This window comes from Rana temporaria, chromosome 5 (assembly GCF_905171775.1).
Source record: "Rana temporaria chromosome 5, aRanTem1.1, whole genome shotgun sequence".
Classification (NCBI taxonomy): Eukaryota; Metazoa; Chordata; class Amphibia; order Anura; family Ranidae; genus Rana; species Rana temporaria.
In genome coordinates this window covers 34053733-34077914 of record NC_053493.1, presented here as the reverse complement: position 1 = coordinate 34077914, position 24182 = coordinate 34053733, and the positions used below count along the sequence as shown (strand labels likewise).

General features: G+C 43.4%; 1 protein-coding gene across 2 annotated transcripts in view; it reads left to right on the top strand.

The window, feature by feature from the left end:
* Nucleotides 1–12202: 12202 nt before the first annotated feature.
* The window catches only part of LOC120939919 (protein lifeguard 1-like), a 43230-nt gene continuing 31250 nt past the window's right edge, over nucleotides 12203–24182 (top strand). The window contains exons 1-2 of one of the 2 annotated variants that reach the window (XM_040352350.1): nucleotides 12203–12310; nucleotides 17653–17967. In XM_040352350.1, the coding sequence (XP_040208284.1) occupies nucleotides 17661–17967 (307 nt within the window). In that variant the 5' untranslated portion in view covers nucleotides 12203–12310; nucleotides 17653–17660. Of the gene's footprint in view, nucleotides 12315–17652; nucleotides 17968–24182 lie in introns of both variants that reach the window. The other variant, XM_040352349.1, reaches the window with a different exon arrangement.

The window sequence follows — 24182 nt, the reverse complement described above, 5'->3', positions numbered from 1 at the left end:
TAGCATAATCTACCAAAGAACAACCCATAGTTCCAGCTCCTAAAAAAAAAATCGCTGATCCAGCAAAAGCATGCAGCCAGTGAAGTCCTAAGCAACATGCTTGTATTAAGCCACTTACCCAAAGCATGCAGCTCAGACTTGACTTCACTGGCTACATGTCTGTCAGGGTGAGAATCGGGTTAATAACTTCTATAAAAACAAAAAATATCGGTAATAACTAGAAGATCGATGTGTCTAATTTAGTGTTGTTGTTTATGGCAGGAATTTATTGTACATTTATAATGTGACTTATTTTCGCTGTCGCGTAACCGTAATTTTCTCAGAATCTGTGCAACATTTTCCATCATGTCAGCAAATATTCCCCCCAGCATACTAATTTGCACAATGCTTTGTCTGCCCACCAGAGGGAGGGAATGTACAGTGGAAGATGCTATTAACAATGAAGCATGGGTGTGATTATTGCATAGTTCTGAGGATGTCTTGTATGCATGTCTCTTACCTCTTGGACTGCTGTGGAAGGTGACCATCACTTCAGTAGTAGTAGTAGTAGGTGCTACTACAGTGATCATGTAATCTCCTGGGTTGAGGGCCAAGCGGCATCCCTTCTGTATAGCTACCTTGCTCAGCCCTGCTGCTATTCACAGAATGCCTTTGTATCTCCTCAGTAATGGGCAGCTTTCTCTGATTAACCCCTTAAGGACCGCCACACGACTATTTACGTCGGCAGAATGCCATGGCTGGGCATATGGACATACATAGTTACATAGTTAGGTTGAAAAAAGACACAAGTCCATCCAGTTCAACCACAAAAAATAAACAAAATAAAAAACACAGTACAATCCCATACACCCAACTCCATACCCACAGTTGATCCAGAGGAAGGCAAAAAACCCCAGCAGAGCATGATCCAATTTGCTACAGCAGGGGAAAAAATTCCTTCCTGATCCCCCGAGAGGCAATCGGATTTTCCCCGGATCAACTTTACCTACAAATCTTAGTACTCAGTTATATTCTGTACATTTAGGAAATAATCCAGGCCCTTCTTAAAGCAATCTACTGAGCTGGCCAGAACCACCTCTGGAGGGAGTCTGTTCCACATTTTCACAGCTCTTACTGTGAAAAAACCTTTCCGTATTTGGAGGTGAAATCTCTTTTCCTCTAGACGTAAAGAGTGCCCCCTTGTCCTCAGTGTTGACCGTAAAGTGAATAACTCAACACCAAGTCATACAGGTACGTCCCCTTTACGATGCCCAGCCTTGTGTCGTGAGCACGCCGCCAGCTACTTGGTCCTGTCCTCCATGACCGCGGGACCCGATCGCCGCCGGTGTCCCACGGTCGGGTCACAGAGAAGAACGGGGAGAAGTAAGTGTAAACCCCCCCCCCCCCCCGCTTCCTAGTGTGGCTGTCACTGATCGTCTGTTCCCTGTGTTAGGAAAGGATGATCAGTGACATCACATGCACTTCCACGCCACCCCCCCCCCCCCCACAGTAAGAACACTCCCTTAGGACACACTTAACCCCTTGGCGCCCCCTCCTGGTTAACCCCGTCACTGCCATTGTCACAGTAATCTGCATTTTAATAGCACTTTTCGCTGTGAAAATGACTGGTCCCAAAAATGCCATTGAACGGTCCCCTATTTTGTAAACGCTATAACTTTTGCGCAAACCAATCAAACTCTTATTGGAATTGTTTTTTTGTTTTTTTATTTTGTTACCAAAAATATGTAGAATACGTATCGGCCTAAACTGAGGGGAAAAAATATATTTTTTGGGGGATATTTATTATAGCAAAAAGTAAAAAATATTGCTTTTTTTTTTTTTTTTTTTTTTTTTTAATTGTCCTATTTTTGTTTATAGCACAAAAAATAAAAACCGCAGAGGTGATCAAATACCACCAAAAGAGAGCTCTATTTGTGGGAAAAAAAGGGCGCCAATTTTGTTTGGAAGCCACATCGCACAACCGCGCAATTGTCGGTTAAAGCGACGCAGTGCCGAATCGCAAAAAGGGGCCTGGTCCTTTACCTGCTTAAGTTGTTAAATGAGTTAAAGGAGAAGTCCAGCCTGAGCTTTATAGGCTCGGCTTCTCCTGTGACCCGTTTTCAGCAGAGTGCTCTGATGTCCGCTCTCTGCTGACGTCACTGCTATTAGTCGAGGCAGCGCGTCATTCCTGACTTCTGAAGTCTGGATCTGCCAGCTGCCTGGACTGATGGCAGTCTCAGCGAGCCGCTGAGGCGTCCGCCCCTCCACAGCTCATATTGAATAAAAAGTATTGAATAAAAGGTGTTTTGTGAATGGTGGTGCCATGAAACCCTTCGCCCCCCACCGCCCAACAATTCCCCATGGTCTTATCCAGGAGAGAAGCTGGCGCAGGACCTGGAATATTGCATCGATCAGTGTAGTAGCACAAATTACTACATTGATCGTTGGCTTCCCTAGCAGGCTATCGGGTATGAGAGGCATATTGATATTGGTCCAAGCTGGATCATACTTGGACTTGAAGTGGAACTACACCAAAGGGGGAATTGGTTATACTTTAAAGCTGGACATAGATGCATCAAAATCTGGGCAGTTCAGCAGGGATGGGGCCGAATTACGATCCTTCTATGGCCCTTCTGGCTGAAGAGAATTCTATATACTGATTGCGTCTCTTGAATGGGGCAAATTTTTATAGCATCTGTGCCTGCAGTACTGATCAATGTAACCTGACCGCAAAGGGGTCCCCACTATCAGAATGCAATAGCAAAGTGGGGAGGCTTCCTCCATCCAACTCTCATTGTGTGAATGTTTTTTTTTTTTTTTTCCATTGGCACACTGGCTGATCAGAAAAAAAAATGATCCATGTATAGCCAGCTAAAAGTAGAACTATAGGCGGAATCTTTTTCATTTTTAGATGGAGTGAGGCAGGATTATAACCCTTGTCAGTTTTTATTTTTTTGACATCTGTGTCCCATTGAGGAGATTTACCTTCAGTTCCTGTCCCATAGCCAAAACAGGAAGTGAGAGGAAATCCCTTCAAATTTAGGGAATCCCCAGAACATTGGAAGACTTCCCCTCTCTTCGGGATTTTCTTTTTTTACTTTTAACTTTCAATAATAATAGTAAACGGGACAAATAGAGAGGGTGAATCTCCTTTAATTGGGGACACAGACACCAATAACAATCTAATGGGTGTTCTAATCCATCTCCACTCTATCCAATACTTGCCCTTAGATATACTTTAACCACTTCATGCAAAATCATGTGCCCATAGGTGTGCGCAGCCTATTGCATTAGGGTGTGCACCCCAAAGATCAAACATATTTGCATGTGTATATACAGTATACTGATGTTGTCAGCAGAGCCGTGGACAGTGTCAGTAGGGCAGTGTCAGTAGTTTTTATTTTAGGAGCCCCATTAGGGAGCTTTGGTTAAATATCAGGGGTCTATTTCTGTGCGTTACTGCACGTTTAACGCAGTATGTTTCTGTGCATTAGTGCGTGTTTAACGCAGTATATTCCAGTGCGTTACTGCACGCTTAACGCAGTATATTTCAGTGCATTACTGCATGTTTAACGCAGTATATTTCTGTGTGTTACGTGCCATTTAATGCTGTATTTTTCTGTGCATTAGTGTACATTTGACACAGTATAGTTCGGTGCAATCTGCACCACACAGGGTGATTAGGGTGTGCCTAGGCACACCTGGCACACCCTGTGCGCACGCCTATGCATGTGCCTGTACATCATTTTGCTGAAGTGGTTGTACCGGAGGGATGCCTACAGCTGCAGACATCACCCCAGCCGGCTTTCTTGTAATAACCGATGCAGCTAAGCAGCAGGTCAGATGTTATTCCAAGGATCTGGAGGGGATTCTCCTCCTAGAAACCCCCCCCCCCACAGTTGGAACACAGTGATCGTCCCCTAGTGTTAACCCCTTCACTGCCAGTGACATTGTCGCAGTCCATATTTTTTTTTTTTACCAAAAATATGTAGAATACATATCGGCCTAAACTTAGGAAAAATGTATTTAACCCCCCCTGGCGGTATTCCCGAGTCTAGCTCAGGGTAAGATTTCTGTAGCAAAAGCGGTATCCCCGAGCCATACTCGGGCTCGCCTCGCAGCAGCCACAGACAAAGTTACTTACCTTGTCCCTGGATCCTGAGATGCCTCCCCGCTGTGTGAGCGAGCGGGTCCTCTCTGTCCCTGTGTGCCGCCGATCTCCGTTCCCTGCGACGTTACGTCGCACCGGGGTGGAGAACGGCGCCAAATTCAAAAAAGTAAATACACATTACATACAGTATACTGTAATCTTATAGATTACAGTACTGTATGTAAAAAATACACACCCCCCTTGTCCCTAGTGGTCTGCCCAGTGCCCTACATGTACTTATGTATAATAAAAACTGTTCTTTCTGCCTGGAAACTGTAGATTGTCCATAGCAACCAAAAGTGTCCCTTTATGTCAAAAAAGGTTTTAGAGCAGCTAGAAAACAGCGATAATAAATTATAATCACTTGCAGAATTGTGCGATAGCGATTTGTGGGGAAATTCGTCATAAAAAAATAAAAGTAATGACAGCGACAATTCTGCAACTGAGCAAATTTCAGTGATTTCGAGTTGATTACATTATTGAATAATTTGTTATATTTATAATTTATATTATAATTTATGATTTTGTTTTTCAAACTTTTCATACCGGGGATGCCTACTAGACTCTTGTTTGGTCAGATTTAAGTGAGTTATTCCTAAGAATTACAGGCCTACAGTATAAAACGCCAAATTTCCTTGCAAGATAATGGTACCTCTTTCAGCACCTAAAATCTAAAATAATCATACCGCCAGGGAGGTTTAAAAAAAAAAAAAACAATTGGGATATTTATTATAGCAAAAATTAAAAGGTGTGTTTGTGTTTGTGAATTTGTCTTTGACCCCAGATCTCATATTTTAAGATGACCTGTCACGCTTTTTTCTATTACAAGGGATGTTTACATTCCTTGTAATGGGAATAAAAGTGACACAATTTTTTTAAAAGAACAGTGTAAAAAATAAAAGGCAAAATTAATTATTTTTTTTTAAAAGGCACCCCGTCCCACCGAGCTCGCGTGCAGAAGCGAATGCATACATGAGCAGCGCCCGCATATGAAAACGGTGTTCAAACCACCCATGTGAGGCATCGCCACGATCGTTAAAACGAGAGCAATAATTCTAGCCCTAGACCACCTCTGTAACTCAAAACAAAACATGCAACCTGTAGAATTTTTTTTAAATGTTGCCTATGGAGCTTTTTAAGGGTAAAAATTTGTTGTCATTCCATGAGCGGGCGCAATTTTGAAGCGTGACATGTTGGGTATCAATTTACCTGGCGTAACATTATCTTTCACAATATAAATAAAAATTGGGATAACTTTACTGTTGTCTTTTTATTTTTTTTAATAAAAATTTTATTAAGACTGCTGCGCAAATATGGTGTGACAAAGTATTGCAATGACCGCCATTTTATTCTGTAGGTTAGAAAAAAAAATGTATAATGTTTGGGGGTTCTAAGTAGTTTTCTAACAAAAAAAAAAGTTTTTACCTTGTAAACAACAAATGTCAGAGCCTGGTCTTGAAGTGGTTAAGACATTTCTAATGTTTTTTTGATTACAAGGACTGTGATTGTCAGCACTTAATGTGACGAAATTCCAAGTATTTATTTTTATTTTTTTCCAGAACATCTATAATGTCTCTTGCCAGCCAATAAGATTCACAACTGAATGTAAAAAGAATAAAGTTGACGGCTTGCTGTTGGGTAGCACAGGTGGGAATTATTTCAGACTTTTTACAAAATTGTATGAAAATGCCGTGCTTGGTGAATTTACAATATGTAAAGTGCTGTGTAAACTGTTGGCACTGTATTAATACCTATAATTTCCTAAGCTATGCTTCTTGACTGTAAATATAGTCAACTGTACGAAACTAAGACACATTGTGTTTTTTTTTTGTTTTTTTTTATTTACAAAATCAGATACACCCTACTGGATAAAAACTGATCAAAGTTCATCTCCTGGGTGTCCTATTCTGTTGATTTAAAAGTTATACATTAACTGGGTGCAGTACAGCTACTGTAAAATGGCTTTGTTTCCATTAGGCAATCCATTCAGAGATGCTGTGTCCCCTAATACATTTAAGGCCCTCTTGATTTTAAAGGGGTAGTACATTTAAAGTGGAAGAAAAACCGTACTTAAAAGATTTGTGTTTTTTTTTTCTTTTTACCAAAGAATGTTTACTGAAAAGCAACCCTGTCGCTATAGGAAAGGTTGAAAGCCAACCATGCCTCTAAAATAGGACAGGATCAACTTACTGTTCCTGCTGCCTGTGTTTTCAATCTCTAGTCCTGCTGAAGTCCAAAGGGAAAATTACACTTTTTGAAAGTGTTGAATCTTCTGAGGTCCCTGCAGCTCTTGCTTGCACTCCTGTCCACATTGCTACTGTATACTGTGATGGGTGGAGGTCAGATATTCGCACTGCATGCAGCCCATGATGTCACTGGTGCATGCGCTCTGAAGGTCCAGCATAACGTGCCGGACCTTCAGAGCTCATGCCGTAAACCGAGGCCTTCCACAGGAGTGACGTCATCGCGGCCCCCTGGCCACTTATGTAGCTGGAGGCAGTGAACCCAGAGCGAAGACTGGGTTATGACGGAAAGTCCTGTCAGCATTGACAGAGCACCACTGAAGGGCTTCATTTTATTTTTAGTTTTTTCCAGTTCACTGGAAAAGCACTCGAATCCCAAGTGAAATGGGAGTGGCTGCGGATGGTAAGGGAGGTTATAGAGGCAGAAGACATTGTAAAGACAGACTCAAGAGGTTCGATTCCATTTGGGCAAACTGGAAGGAACACATTGCCCAACCAATCTCAATCTCGTCCAGCGTGGATACAGCCTTATGTTGGCAGACCCCACATTCAAAACATTGGCATTAGCTGGCCACTCAGTTGCTTTGAAAGTGGTGTGAAGGCTGCGACCATATTCTTGGAGTGTGTACAGGGGTTCATTCGAATGATCGCTCAGGATAAGGGAGAATAATATTATGTGAGTTTTAGACACTTATTTTTTTTTTTTCCAGAGAGTGGGTCTCTCCGCTCCTCTGTTACTTTAGACAGGAGTCTGTGACAGAGTCCCCCCTGTATTTAATGAAAGCCGAGGTAGCTCTCGGCCTCTATATGGTGTCTGTTACCTATGTTGTGAGTGACGACTCCTGGTACTTCGATTACAATGCATACATATTTTTTACTGTCTTGTTTTCGGTTTTTCTTTTTTCTGGTCCTTTACTTTTGAATGGTTCCCTCACAAAGCTGACTAAAATAAAGATTATTTAAATAAACTAAAAATATGCTGCCCACAAACATGTTTTTGTTAAAAAAAAAAAAAAAAAAAAACCTAATTACAAATATCCACACTTCCAAAATGTAACTGATGTGGATTGGCAGGCTGGTGGCAGAGCGTAGTTTGGCCATCGCTAGTCGGCATTGACACAAGTGGGTCGGGTAAAGTTTATTTTCCTTAGAATCCTGATAGTGCGGTCTTAGTCAGAACATACACACTTTCAGGTTATGCAAGGAAGCTCTGCTCATAGTTTATCATGGAAGGAAAATGTGACGTGTAGCCTGCTTGCTCCGTGTTACACAATGAGGAGTGGTGTGGTGCCGATTAAAGATACCATAAAATTTTTTTTTTTTTTTTTGAGAAATACACCAAGGAGAAACGATATTTAACGTGTATGTCTAACCAAAACATTCTTGGGTTCCTACTGCTATCTGAGTCGTCTTTTGAGATTTTTGTCCCCCTTGCTTGCTTGCCTGCCTAACATTCCTGTTGGTTAGTGAAGCAAACTATCAAATTGAATGGCCAACCAGAAAGTGTTTTGGAGTTTTTTTTTTTTTTTTTTTTTTTTTTAATCAAAGGTTTTATTGTGCAAAGGCAAAGATATAAAACGCAGATAATCAAGTATAGACTCCATACATAGTAAGACAATCAAAGATTTGTTTTTGTCTCATAAAGTATGAACTTGTTAGCATAGAGTACACACCAACCCAACAGTGGTTTTCTACACCACGGGTAAAGTAACAACAAAATCCGAAAAATCATTAATAAAAAAAAAAATTTTTTTTTGTTTTGTTCTCTCCGCACTCAACTCTCGTAGTGTACGTATCTCCTCCGTACCTAGACACATATAGCCAGATTCAGATAGACTGGCTTACTTTTGAGGCGGCGTAGCGTATCGCATATACCCTATGCCGCCGTAAGTGAGAGAGGCAAGTGCTGTATTCACAAAGCACTTGCCTCCTAAGTTACGGCGGCGTAGCGTGAATGGGCCGGCGTAAGCTCGCCTAATTCAAATGAGGATGAGGGGGCATGTTTTATGTAAATGACTCGTGACCCGACGTGATTGACGTTTTTTACGAACGGCACATGCGCCGTCTGTGGACATTTCCCAGTGTGCATTGCTCCAAAGTACGCCGCAAGGACGTGTTGGTTTCGACGTGAACGTTATTGACGTCCAGCCCCATTCATGGACTTGCGCAAACGACGTAAATTTTTCTAATTTTAACACGGGAACGATGGCCATACTTTGACTAGGCCAACTATTTGTTCGACTAACTACGCCGGGAATCGCCTTACGTAAACGGCGTATCTTTACTGCGACGGGCAAGCGTACGTTCGTGAATCGGCGTATCTAGTCATTTGCATATTCTACTCCGAATTCAACGGAAGCGCCACCTAGCGGCCAGTGGAAATATTGCACCCTAAGATACGACGGCGCAGGCCGTCGTATCTTAGCTAGGTTTAAGTGTATCTCAGTTTGAGCATACACTTAAACATACGACAGGCTTAGATTCCGAGTTACGTTGGCGTATCTACTGATACGTCCGGCGTAACCCTTTGTGAATCTGGCTTATAGTTCACCAATCTCCCATGTCCATCTGGCACCCCACTTATAGCAGGACATGACGCGTTCGAGTTTGATGTAGTCTAGTAAGTATTGGCTGCAAGGAAGCCACCCCCGGAGTTTCGAGCCATCCCTACAATTTATTTATTAGGGGTATTCCTGTGAAGGTATGTATTCTTTTCTCTTATCAAAATATTGTTAACCCGTTTGTATCCACTTCTGACAGGTAGGTATATGAGAGGATAACCAAAATCTTGCTATCAGTTTTCTCACTAGATAGAGTAATTGAACAAGGGCCACATAAGTAGTCGGGGAATAGAGTTCTTCTGACAGTCCACCTAGAATACATGTAACTGTAGTAAAGTAAAGTTGTACCTGATATATAGTGTTAATAAACTTGATGATTTCCTGCCAGTATCTCACTAGTTTTGGGCATCTCCATAACATGTGAATAAGAGTTCCTTGGTGTACTTGACACTTTGGGCATATAGGCGAATCCCGTCTACCCCAATTATGTAGCTGTACCGGCATGCGATATGCATGGTGAAGGATAAATAGTTGAGACAGTTTATGTGCTGCTGATACTGACACCAGTGGACAGCCGCTAAAATCTGTTCCCAGATATCCCCATCTATAGGGCCGACATCTGCCTCCCATTTTTCCCTACAAAGCATCAAATCCAAGCACCAAAAGTATTGGACCACCTGCTTTACACGCACATGAACTTTAATGGCATCTTAGTCCATAGGGTTCAACATTGAGTTGGCCTACCCGTTGCAGCTATAACAGCTTCAACTTTTCTGGGAAGGCTGTCCACAAGGTTTAGGAGTGTGTCTATTGCAGGGGTCTCAAACTGGCGGCCCTCCAGCTGTTGCGAAACTACAAGTCCCATGAGGAATTGCAAGGCTGACATTTACAAGCCTAAATCCCACAGGCAGAGGCATGATGGGACTTGTAGTTTCACAACAGCTGGAGGGTCACCAGTTTGAGACTCCAGGTCTATGGGAATGTTTAACCATTCTTCCAGAAGCGCATTTGTGAGGTCAGGCACTGATGTGGATGAGAGCCTGGCTCGCAGTCTACACTGTAATTCATCCCAAAGGTGTTCTATCAGTTTGAAGTCAGGCCAGTCAAGTTCCCCCCCCCCCAAACTCACTCATCCATGTCTTTATGGACCTTGCTTTTGTGCACTGGTCCAAATCATTTGGTGGAGGGGGGATTATGGTGTGGGGTTATTTTTCAGGGGCTGGGCTTGGCCCCTTAGTTCCAGTGAAGGGAATTCTTAAGACGTCAGAATACCAAGACATTTTGGACAATTTCATGCTCCCAACTTTGTGGGAACAGTTTGGGGATGGCCCCTTCCTGTTCCAACATGACTGCACACCAGTGCACAAAGCAAGGTCCATAAAGACATGGATGAGTGAGTTTGGGGTGGAGAAACTTGACTGATCTGCAGAGTCCTGACCTCAACCCAATAGAAAACCTTTGGGATGAATTAGAGTGGAGACTGCGAGCCAGGCCTTCTCCAACATCAGTGCCTGACCTCACAAATGCTCTTCTGGAAGAATGGTCAAACATTCCCATAGACACTCCTAAACCTTGTGGATGGCCTTCCCAGAAGAGTTGAAGCTGTTATAGCTGCAAAGGGTGGGCCAACTCAATATTGAACCCTATGGACTAATGCTGCGTACACAAGGTCGTTTTTCGGCATGAAAAAAAATGACATTATTCAGCATGTCCAAAAAAAGAAATTTTTCCAACTTCATTAAAAAACGATGTTGCCCACACACCATCGTTTTTGAAAAAATGATGAACAAAGCACGGTGATGTACAACACGTACGACGGCACTCTGAAGGGGAAGTTCTATTCGCCTTTGGGCTGCTTTTAGCTGATTCCTTGTTAGTAAAAGACGATTTGCGCTTTTTTTTTTGTCTGTTACAGCGTGATGAATGTGCTTACTCCATTAAGAACGGTAGTTTTACCAGAACGAGCGCTCCTGTCTCATAACTCGCTTCTGGGCATGCGCGGGTTTAAAACGTCGTTTTAGCGCACACACGATCATTTTTTACAACCCGCAAAATCACATTTAAAAAAACGACATTAAAAAATGCAGAATGTTCGAATTTTTTTTTTTTTACGTTTTTCAGAAGCCGAAAAACGTTGTGAAGCCCACACACAATGATTTTAAATGACGTTTTAAAAAATGTATTTTTTTCATGCCGAAAAACGACCGTGTGTATGCGGCATTAGACTGGAATGCTATTAAAGTTCATGTGTGTAAAGGCAGATGTCCCAATACTTTTGGTAATATAGGGCCAGATTCACGTAGAATTGCGGCGGCGTAACGTATCGTATATACGTTGCACCGCCGCAAGTTTTCATCGCAAGTGCCTGATTCACCAAGCACTTGCGTGAAAACTTGCGCCGGCGGCCTAAGTCCGCGTAATTCAAAGGGGCGTGTGCCATTTAAATTAGGCGCGCTCCCGCGCCGGACCTACTGCGCATGCTCCGTTTGAAATTCCCGCCGTGCTTTGCGCGAAGTGACGTCATTTTTTCGAACGGCGACGTGCGTAGCGTACTTTCGTATTCCCGGACGTCTTGCGCAAGAACATTTTTTTTTTTTTTTAAATTCGACGCGGGAACGACGGCCATACTTTAACATGATCTGTGTAAAGTTAGGGCAGGTAAAACGACGACTAACTTTGCGATGGGAAACTAGCACTAGCAACGACGTAACGAACGCAAAAAAACGTCGAGGATCGCCGTAAAACCTCATTTGCATACCCGACGCTGGAATACGACGCAAACTCCACCCAGCGGCGGCCGAGGTACTGCATCCTAAGATCCGACGGTGTAAGACAATTACACCTGTCGGATCTAAGGGCTATCTATGCGTAACTGATTCTATGAATCAGCCGCATAGATACTCTGAGAGATACGACGGCGTTTCAGAGAAACTCCGTCGTATCTCTTCTGTGAATCTGGGCCCCTGTGTGTAATTCTGTGAGTGCGTTTTGCTCCCTTTTTTATTTAATAAACTGGTATATGATATATACTAAGGGGAATCTGTGCTGCTCTCTATTCAGATATCAAAATATTCAGATTCTGACATTTTAAACTAAATTTATATTTTTAGAGCAATAAACAATCCCTAGATTGATGCCATGCATTGACACCGTATATTTGCATTTTACAATTTCCCAAACTAGGAAGGAAAAGTGTTATCTGTGCTTATCTGTGAATTGTGTAAACACCTCTCTCCACCAATCAGGTCTGTGCTGCCCAGCAGACGGTGAAGAACTTTGACATGAAATAAAACTGTTTGGTTATTGGGTTCAGTGTGAACGATGCCTGTTACTGGCTGTCACTGATTATCTGGAACGACAAAGCTAAAACTGCTCCGGTGGGTAAGAACTTTGTATAAGATTTTTTTAAATATTATTCAGAATTATTACAATAATGTTTAGGATACTCGTGCCTACTACTTTTATGTACCAATTTTTATTGTGAAATTACTATGTAATGTTCTGAATTTTATTTTATCTTGCGCTTACAATTATTTCAGCTTTTCTTCTTTTTTTAATTTATTTTTTTATTTAAACAATTTTGCAGTGCAATAATAAATGACAAATGTATGATGAGGCACATTTTACAGAGTATTTTGTTAGATTTAGATTTCCAGTTTCATGTAAATGATTTGCACATTTTATGTAGAAGTGATAGTGACAATTAATATATATTTTTTTTAATTCAGTTTAAATTCAGTCATACCCTTATGCACTGAAGTTCTGTACATAATTTTAATACACCTCTTCCTATTTTTTATTTCAAAAACATATTCTCTTGTTCGTATTTTTTAAAATATTGATTCAATCCCATGTGTATTTTTTCATATTTTCCAGTTTTAATTAGAACTGAACTCCAGGCAAAAAAAAAACTATATATATATATATTATACTGTTTTTCCTTACTGTCTTTATTTGCCTTGTTTGTGACCAGATAATACATAGTTTTTTAAATTTTTATTTTAGTATATTTGTTAACCATTTGCAAGCTGTTTTTAATTGTTTTTGACATATATTTTATTGAAATACACATCTAGTAGGAGGTCACATACTCTTTGAAATAAAGTTTGCATGTTGATACAATGACTAATAGAATTACATGTAAAACTCTCCTAATGTCGTGTACACACGATTGGAATTTCCGATGAAAAAAGTCAGACGGAATTTTTTTTATCGGATATTCTGACCGCGTGTGGGACATTTTTCGTCTGAGATTAGAAATAGAACATGTTAGATTTTTTTTTTTTTTTTGATCGGAAATTTCCTATCGTCTGTGTGGAACTCCGACGACAGAGAAAAAACCCCACGCATTGCTCAGAATCAAGTCGACGCATGCTCTGAAGCATTGAACTTAATTTTTCTCGGCTCGTCGTGTTTTACGTCGCCACGTTTTGGACAGTCGGAATTTAGTCTGACAGTGTGTAGGCAAGACAGCTTGAACAGAGTTCCGACGGAAGTGCCATCGGATTTTAGGCCATCGGAAATTCCGATCGTGTGTACAGGGCATAAGTTGGCCAGATGATTAGGCACTGTGTAACGGTGTGAAACGCGTCGGCTTCTGTTTTTTGCTGTGGCATGTGTTTTTTGTGACCAAAAAGGAACGTTTTTTGGAGTGCGGCTGTCCAAGTTATCTCTTATTTTTTTGCAAGTTGGCCAGATGTGTTCCCTAAAATTGCGGCACATTTTTATGTGAAATTTCAGTTCCTATGTTTCATGATATGCTAGTTGGCGCTTTCGATTGTTTATAGATGTGGCGAAAAATGGCTGGCGTACAGTTTCTTAGAAATGATGCATGAAGCAAAGGCGTTCACATTTAAATCTGCCATTTATTGTAAATATTATTGATGTATGTAACTAGTGTAATTGCATGAATTGGTAATAGGCATTGGCAATCTCCTGCACTCGCATTGGCAGAGGGAAAGGAAGCAGTAGGACCAGGTCAGGCTCCGCTGCATGCATCAGTAGGAGTAAACAGTGCATATTTGGTATTGGGGGAAGAATAGTAACTTGTTGGAGGAATAGTGCCCCATCGTTGGTGTCAGTGGGAGGAATAATGCCCCAATCGTTGGTGTCAGTGGGAGGAATAGTGCCCCATCGTTGGTATCAGTGGGAAGGATAGTGCCCTATCATTGGTGTCAATGGGAGGTAAAGTGCCCCATCATTTGAAATTGTCTTGGCATCAGTGGGAGTAAACCGTGCATCTTTGGCATTAGAGGGAGGCATAGTGCCCCATCACTGGTGTCAGTGTGTGGGGGGGGGGGGGAATAGTGCCTCATCGTTGGTATCAGTGGGAAGAATAGTGTCAAAGGGAGGAATAGTGCCCCATCATTTTAAATCGTCCTGGCATCAGTGGGAGTAAATTGTGCATCTTTGGAATTTAGGGGGGGGGGGGATAGCGCCCCCATCGTTGGTGTCAGTGAAAGGTATAGTGAACCATCTTTGGTACGAGTGGGAGGAATAGTGCTCCATTGTTGGTGTCAATGGGAGAAATAATCCCCTGATGTTGTCGGTAATGGGAATTATGCCCCATTGTTGGTGTCGGTGAAGGGTGCGTTGCAATGTGAATTCGCGGCACTTGAAAGGCAAAAGAACTTGTAGTGACCCTTCATTTGCTACACCTTTTTTATATAAAGAACAATTGCATCCGTTCAGGAAGAGGGTTGCCGGAGGTGGAATTTATTTGCCACAATGCAAGACTTCGCCAACAATTTTGATGTTTTAATATGACTTTTTTGTTGTAAAAGTTTTTTTTTTTTTTTCTCAAGCTCAATTAAAGTATTACTAAAGGCAAAACTTTTGTATAAGTATTGGTTAGAGTGAAGTTTGATTAGAAATTCACACATTTAGCTTGATTCAGTAAGTTACCGAACTCGGAATCTGCGCCTACCTAAGTTTAAGTGTATTCTCAAACAGAGATACACTTAAACCTATCTAAGATACGACTGCTTGCGCCGTCCTATCTTAGGGTGCAATATTTAGGCTGGCCGCTAGGTGGCGCTTCCATTGCGGTCGGCGTAAAATATGTAAATCACTAGATACGCCTATTCACGAACGTACGCCCGGCCGCCGCAGTACAGATACGCCGTTTACGTAACGCATTATCAGGCCTAAAGATATTCCATCAAATAGTTGGAATAGTAATGTTAAAGTATGACCGACGTTCCTGCTTCGAAATTCGAAAAATTTACATTGTTTGCGTAAGTCGTCCGTGAATAGGGATTTACGTCATTTACGTCCACGTCTAAACAAATAGGCCCGTGCGGCATATGTTGCCGCAATGCACACTGGGATATGTAGGGGGACGGCGCATGCGCCGTTCCAAAAAAACATCAATCGCGTCAGGTCAAGCCCCATTAACATAAAACACGCCCCCTCAGCTAAATTTGAATTAGACGCCCTTACGCCCGCCCGCTTTAGGCTACGCCGCCGTAACTTAGCAGGCAAGTACTATGTGAATCATGTACTTGCCTAGCTAACTTACGGCGGCGTAGTGTAAACACGCTACGCCCCTGCAAAGTTAGGGCGGGCTATGTGAATCTAGCTATCTCTATCTGTCCCATTTATCATTATCATTGAAAGTGAAAGTAAAAGAAAATCCCAAATTTTGGCTTCTCCCCAGAAAAGTTATAGAGGGGAAATCTTCCAATGGGGACACTAGTTCTGGTGATCTGGGGGGCCCAAGGAATTCCCTTAATTTGCAGGGATTTCCTCCCACTTCTTGTTTGGCTATTGGAGTGAAATCTCCGAAATTGTGCACAGATGGTGAAAAAAAAAATCTGACAGGAAGTATAACCCTTATTTTGCCTGAAAAAAATAAGTTTTGCCTTTAGTTAAGGCTTTCGTTTTTTACTTTTGGACGGCGTAGGATAGTTAAATCGCGTGATAAAAAAATTGACGGCGTTAAAATGGGTTTGTGTTAACGCCGTTAATAACGCGTTTAACTGACAGCACATATATATATATATATATATATATATATATATAATATATACTCTCTATCACAGTATCTCACAAAAGTGAGTACACTCTTCACATATTTTTATTCTATCTTTTCATGTGACAACACTGAAGAAATGACACTTTGCTACAATATAAAGTAGTGAGTGTACAGCTTGTATAACAGTGTCAATTTCCTGTCCCCTCAAAATAACTCCATTAATGTCTAAAACGCTGGTAAAAAAGTGAGTACACCCCTAAGTGAAAATTTCCCAATTGCCCATTTTCCCTCCCCGGTGTCATGTGACTCGTTAGTGTTACAATGTCTCAGGTTTGAAGGGGGAGCAGGTGTGTTAAATTTGGTGTTATCGCTCTCATACTGGTTACTGAAAGTTCAACATGGCACCTCATGGGAATGAACTCTCTGAGGATCTGGAAAAAAAAATGATTGCTCTATTTTTTCGCGTCGTTTTTCACGTCGTGAAAAAAATGTGCATGCTCAGAAGCAAGTTATGAGATGGGAGCGCTTGTTTTGGTAAAACTACCATTCGTAATGGACATTCGTCGCGCTGTAACAGACTGAAAAGAACAAAGACTGAAAAGCGCGAATCGTCTCTCACCAAACTTTTCCTAACACAAAATCGACAAAAGCAACCCCAAGCATGGCGCCATCCGAATGGAACTTCCCCTTTATAGTGCCGTTGTACGTGTTGTACGCCACCGCGCTTTGCGAGAGCATTTTTTTCACGATCTTGTGTAGGTAAGGCAGGCTTGACAAGAATCGGGATGAAAAAAAATTGTTTTTTTCTAGACCATTTAAAAAAAAATGGTTGTGTGTGTACGTGGCATTAGGATATAAGAAGATTGCCAAGACCCTGAAACTGAGCTGCAGCACGGTGGCCAAGACCATACAGCTGTTTAACAGGACAGGTTCCACTCGGAAGTTGAGTGCACGTGCTCGGCATCATATCCAGAGGTTGTCTGAAATTCTGCATTGTTTATAAAGTGCTTGTATACCCAGGCATAAAAAAAAAGGATCTGCAAGACAAAGGCATAACGAGCTAGTATGCATAGCATACTAGCTCATTATGTAATACTCACCTGGGATCGAAGCCCCCGCTGCGGTGCCCATACACAGCACCGGCCAGCAGCATCACTCCCGGAGTTTCTTTCGCTTACAGTGGCACCGGAGCCGCGATGACGCCACTGATTGGCTGAAGCCGCGATGACGCTACTGTAGGTAAAAGTGGCGTGTAAGGGTTTACAGCCACTTTAAGGCAAACGGTCTGATCACTTTGCAAGGGAATTTCCCCCAAAGCTTAGTGAATGTGCTGAAATTTCAGTTTGCAAAGAATACCCAATCATGTATAAGGGAAAAAGACAGCATTTTTGCTTGCACATCATTTGATGATATAAGTAATCAAAGCTTCACCTCATTTTCTAAGATGTGGAGAAAACTCCTTTGCAAGGCGCAACCTCCCTTGCAAAGTGAATCAATTATTTGCATTTAGTAAATCAACCCCAAGTGTTACTAAACCACAGCAGAATGCTTTACTAAACAGGGCTGTGCTTTGTGGCAGGGCGGTGCAAATCTCTGGTTGCTTCAAGTTTTTATCATTTATTTATTTTTAGCAAGAAAAGATGGTACATTGAAGGACACCACAGCCTTTGTCTAAGAAAATGTGCATAGTGGATTTTTTTTCATATAAATAATGTAACATGTTTTATTTTAATTTTGTTGCAGAAATAAAAATGCAAAAAAGTCAGCAGGATAATGTCACCAATCCGGAGATGACCTATGTTTACTCTGTGCAAAACCCTGCCTACCCCCCAGCACCCTACAATCAGAATCCTCCTGGCTATATGCCAAACCCACCACCATACAGTGAACAGAACCCACCACTGATGGGTGGGCCAGCATACAACGTCTACCCTCCTAATCCTCCTGACCACCCTCATGAGGCTTTCCTCGGGAACAAGCCCGATGTAGAAGTACCTCCTGAGTACACTATTGGTCTCCAGGATAGCAGCCCATTCTCTGAGCGTGCCATCAGAAGAGGTAAGTTGGTGCTCAATTTAGCCACATTGTGTACATGGTGGAACTGTTTTTAGGGTTCCCTGTATTTTAAAATGCCCTCCAGACTTAAAGCATATGTTCACCTTTCATAACATGTTACACCCATATTCAGGGTGTAACCATGTATCATGATATCATGGTACCCCCCCTGATCCCCGTTGTGACAGCAGACCAGGGATCTTCTCCCTCTGTCTCCTTCCACAATTCAAAAAGACACAGCCATGCCGGGCTCCGCCCACGTCACTCATTCACAGTCCTCTTTGAATAGAAAACTACAAGGTCCGCCTTTGCGGCTGTCGGCTTGTAGTTTTCAATGAACTACTAGAACCTTCAGGGCCCCCGGTGCAAGAAACCACGATGGGCCCCCCTGACCCACCCTTCTATCCGAGCCCCGGATTCCAATTCTGTGAGGGCATCCATGGACATTATCCCAGAGCCCTGCTTCCCACCACGTGTCCCCTAGGACGTGCATTCAGCACAATCACGGCGGCCCTTTACCATGTGATCAGCTGATCACATGTAAACAGACTTGCCGGTTATCAGCAGCCCTTTCCTCCCACACGGTGTCTGTGTGAGGAAAGGAGAGACGTTAAATGTCAAGAATGTCAGTAAATTGTTTACACTGATCATCAGTTCAGCCTATCAGTGCCGCCTATTAGTGCTCATTAATGCCGCCTATCAGTGCTGCATTTCAGTGCCTATTAATGCCACCTATCAGTGCCACCTATCAGTGCTCATCAATGCCACATATCAGTGCGGCATTTCAGTGCCGCCTATCGGTGCCCATTAAATCTCCCTATTAGTGCCACCTATCAGTGCTCATTAATGCCGCCTATCGGCATCCATCAGTGCCAACTATTAATGCTCATCAATGCTGCCAATCAGTGCCAACTATTAGTGCCCATCAGTGCCACCTTAACATATCCTTCACCGTCCCACAGAGCACACACACGGGAGGGAGGGGGGATGGAGATGGAGCAGATCGGCTGTCTCTTCTCTCATTCCATGCAAGAGGGGAGAAACGTAAAACTGTCAATGACGACTGTGAGCGGCATAAGAGACACACACAGCTCAGATACCTGCAATTAGCAACCCCGCTGGGGGCCCCCTGACAGTGGCGGAATGCCAGGGACCAGTCGTAAGTGTGACTGCTGCGACACTGGTAGTTCTGCCACTGGTACAATGCTTTACAGGCTCCAAAAAGAAAAAATAATAAATGCACATTTGTTTACCTACAAAAAAATGTGCATTTATTTTCATTATTTTTGTCAAAAGGTGAATTTATCCTTTAAGCTGCCAAATGACACTTATTTTGAACTACAAAAAGTTAAACCTTAAATTTGATTAATTTGGAAGAATTGCTCCCAAATCAATTTATGAATATTAAAGTGCAGATACAGTACCTTTCTGCTGGGATAATTGCAATCACCAATGGCCATGGCATTGATCTCTGCTGAAGAGGAGGATGCAGTTCAAGCCAACCAAAGGCAATGACAGGCTAGCTTTTACTGTATGTCAATCATCATGGCTCTTCAGCAGATACCTTTGACCCATGGCAAAGAAATGTGAAAGGCATACTTCAACATTGCGTAATCTTTATGTAAATGGACTCTGTGCCATTTTTTTGCTTCCTTTTATGTAGCCTTCACATGCAGCTCTGTATACAGGTTGCAGCTTGCAGGGCATCACCGGTTGCACAGATTTCGGTACAAGACCTCTTCTCCCCATACAACTGGCCAACAGGTAGTTACTCCTTTCTCATCAGGAGTATTCACACACATGGGCCATATTGAAGCTCCCAGGGCTTTTTTTTTTTTTTTAATTACACCTGGCACAGCATCGAGTAGGAAACTCTGCCTACATAGTAAAACAGGTGAAGTTGGGGGAGACGGGTCTCGCTGCATCAATCCCAGCAACATTTAGTGGGACACATCTGCAGTGTCTTAGGTCTTTTTGTTGTGTGGGAAGCTGATATGATGCAGTACTGCAATGCTCGCCATGTAGGTGGGGCTGGCCCTGCTAACTCACCCCACATATTCCCCTATCTACCGCAGGCCTCATGGGAACCACAGTGGCTGCTTTGATGGTAGTTTTAAAATGTATTAATGACAAAATCTGAAATATCAGTGAGCATTATGGCTCTCCCTTAATGTAATGTGTTTGATTATGATGAAGGTCTAAAGGTCTGCCTTGGAAAATACTAATGGCTAATGATTAACCACTCTGTGTGTAGCTCCATACAATATCACTGGTGAGAATATACATTCTTATCTGCAGTATGGTGGCACTTGTTACATCACAGATGCCTTTCCGGTGATTTTTACAAGGACACTTCAATGTATTGATTATGGCGTACAATGAGAAACAGGTACTTCATTGTTATAATAGTTCTGATATTTACCTGCAGAAGTACCATTATCTTTTCTTAAAGAGGAACTCCACTTGTTACCCTACCTATCAAAACTGAAATTAAAATCCCTAAAACATTATTATTATTATTATTATTATTATTATTATTATTATTATTATACAGGATTTATATAGCAACAACAGTTTGTGCAGCCCTTTTCAATATAAAGGGAGATGGCCCAGTTACGATATAGGATTAGGAGGGTCCTGTTCATGTGAGCCTACATTCTAATATGGTGGGGCAAGTGGTACAAATGGTAATAACTGTGAGGCATGAGCTGATAGAAGAGTTAAAACATTTAGTTACGTGGAGGCAGCATAGGCTTCCCTCAAGAGATGGGTTTTCAGGGATTGCTCAAAGGTGGACAGAGTAGGAAATAGCCGGACAGATTGAGATAGAGGTTTTAGAGAAGTCCTGGAGATGAGCATATGAGGAGACAAGATTGTTTGCTATGGGAAAGGACACCGGTTGAGACAGACTTTTTGTTAAAATCCCCCCTCACTGTCTGTGGTCAAGAACCTGAGGCCCTGAAGAAGCACTGATGCGAAATGCGTCAACCTCTTGACACAGCAGTAACAGAGATATACTATAGCATGGGTGCTCAACCTGTGGCTCTCCAGCTGTTGCGAAACTACAAGTCCCATGAGGCATTGCAAGCTGTTCACAGTTACAAGCTTGACTCCCAAAGGCAGAGGCATGATGGGAATTGTAGTTTCACAACAGCTGGAGAGCCACAGGTTGAGCACCCATGTACTATAGTAACCTATTGACCTGATATTTTGATATTGAGCCAATGTTTTTTGGTTTTATTAAGTGTGTTAAGCATTTTTTAACTTTTTGTAATAAAGATAATTTTTTTAACTTGTTTTCTACTGTCCTTCACTGGTAGCGGTAAAGTTCGTTCACCCTATCCTTTCTATAAGTTCTCGAGTAACAATAGGGACGAGGTGCCCATATAGCCCAACAAATTCTATATAGCTGTGTACAGAGCCAATTTGAGCAGCTCTGTATCATGTGATTGGTTTGAAGACCAGGGATCATAAATGTAAACAGTGTAGTATTTACATTGGTAATCCCGCCTCCTTCCTTTTACAACAGAGGAAAGGGAAGAAGGATCTACGCCCGCGCCCTTCCTTTTACAACAGAGGAAAGAGAAGGATTTACGCCCGCCTTCTTCCTTTTACAACAGAGGAAAGAGAAGAAGGATTTACGCCCGCACCCTTCCTTTTACAACAGAGGAAAGAGGAAGGATTTACGCCCGCTTTCTTCCTTTTACAACAGAGGAAAGAGAGGAGGAAAAAATCATTTATACATTAGTTCCACATCAGTGGCAGCAGTCATGGATTTTTTTTTATACCCCAGCCCTATCCTTTTAACCATTATACCCTCCCTTGTCCTGCACACTTTGTACATTAAAACCTTTATCTACATTCTCCCACTGTATGTGACCAGTACATTAACCCCCTTACCTTCTCCTCCCTCTGTGTATGACCTGTACATTTGATGTATCTGGTGAACCATTACCAAGCTCCAATATTTTAAACCCCCCCCCCCCCCCAATACAAGCATGTCTCAATTTCCCCCAGAAAGTGGCAAAAGGGGCGTGTCCTGGCTATGGAGGAGTGAGGACGTGCATCTCCTGAGCTCCGTCCCACCGCCGCACAGATCATAGCCTGGAGGGAGAATCTTACCCCATCCGCAGCCCAGAATGTCACAGCAGAACCGGTCCACCTCCCAGCCGCCGAGACCGGACCGGACCAAGCAAGGGCAGCTTGATTTTTTCGTCGGGAGCAGCACACGCAGCCGCGAGGCTCCAAAGATGGCGGCGGCGACGAAGGCCGCAAAGACACCCAAGGCCTCGTTACACACCAGGTCGCAAGCCCTGGAGGAATCCCCGATCCCGTCGCCAGAATCGGTGAGTGACTCTCTCCCACGGAGCTCCCCAGATTCCCCCAGGCTTAGGGGAGACGATCGTGAGGCCCCCGATCCTATGGATGACCTGGAAGTCCGGCGCCATATTTTCTCCCTCCCCACTAAGGCAGACCTGGAACGGTTTGCTGACAGGGTAGAGCGGGCCCTAAAAGAGGAGATAGCCCAGGTCAGGGCCGATACTGCACATCTAGGGGGGAGGCTGGAGACCCTGGAGCAAAAATTTGAAGAATCCCTGCCGGTCATCTCCATGCTCAGAGACAAATGCACTGCCCAAGACCACCAAATAGAAGCCCTGCTGTGCCAGATTGACGATATGGAGAACCGCAGTCGCAGGGCCAATATTAGGGTCCGCGGCCTGCCGGAAGCCACAGGAGCCAGGGACATTGTCCCAACCCTGGAAGGAGTCTTTAAAGAAATCCTGGGCCTCCCGGCTACAGCCACTATTGAGATAGACCGGGCGCACAGGGCCCTGAAGCCCCCCTCCCAAGATGTAAATAACCCCAGAGACATTATCTGTAAACTTCACAAATATACTCTGAAAGACCGCATCATGCAGAAAATGAGAGGGAAACCCTTCTTTGATTTTGATGGCGCCCACCTAGCTTTTTACCAAGACATTTCAAGGCGCACTCTCATGCAGCGCAGAGCATTGCGCCCCCTGCTGACAGCTCTCCAAGATGCAGGCCTGACATATTGCTGGGGGTTCCCCTTTTACCTGCAAGCCACTAAAGAAGGCAGGACTGTGACACTTCGCACCAAGGATGACCTCCCGAACTTTTTAGATTCCCTCGGCTTGGATCCGGTGGACTTCCCTGACTGGAGAGGGTGGACAGACCAACCGACGCTAAACCTGCCACAGCCCCAACCATGGCAATCATCCTCTCGCAGGAATCGCAGAAGAGACCGCAACCGCCGCCCATCAGATCTCCCAATGGACCCGTCCTTTTGAAACGACAGCCGGCATTGCTGCACAATGCTACTACAATTCAAGCTGCTACCATAGGAGCAATTCCCCTAACTGTTGTGCTGAAGATCTCACCACTGCCCTGGCCCTAGGGCCATATATGCTTTAATTTTTGATCTGTCCCCCCCTTGTTTTCTTTTACCGGTTTCTATACTGTGCCACTTTTATCCGCCCCCCAATTCGCTTTTATAATCAGATATGCCCCCCCTTTTTTACTGCGGGTTATTGAACATGACTATGCCCACTGCTATGACCCGGAACAAGATTGTAGAGCTCGGCTCACCCAGAGGGGAACGGACAGTTCTTCCCCATGCGAACATACCCTCCCTGGTTCTCCCCCCCTTTACACTACGCTAGATGAGGTGGGCGGAGCTGGGAGTATTCCCGTCCCTTCCCCAGGTTGGCTCACGTATCCCCAGTAGGCCACCCTTCTTAGGGTGATGGTCCCAGTTGGGACCCCAGGTTGTACTCCCGGAACCTCTCCCCATATAGGGGACAGGGCCCTGGACGAGGCCTTTAGTATGGACTGTGTATGTAGTGGCAAAGGCCACTGTGATGTACAAATTGTCTACCTGTTACTTACCTTCTGTGTTTCCCTCCCCCTCACCCCCTACTCTCTCCTCTTGACTCTACTCTTGCTCTCTCTAGACCACCTATACCAGGTATGCCAAGCTGCTGGATCGCCTCCCTGGGCTCGACATCAGCCAACTGAACTAGTGGACCCCCGATCTCTCCCATGGCATCTTTAAAGGTAAGCACATACAATGTTAGGGGGCTTTGTTCCCCCCACAAACGCAGTAAACTGTGGTGGGAACTAAAGCGTTTAAAAACACAAGTGCTCTTCCTACAGGAGACACACTTCACGCCCCAATCCCTTCCCAGACTACCTAC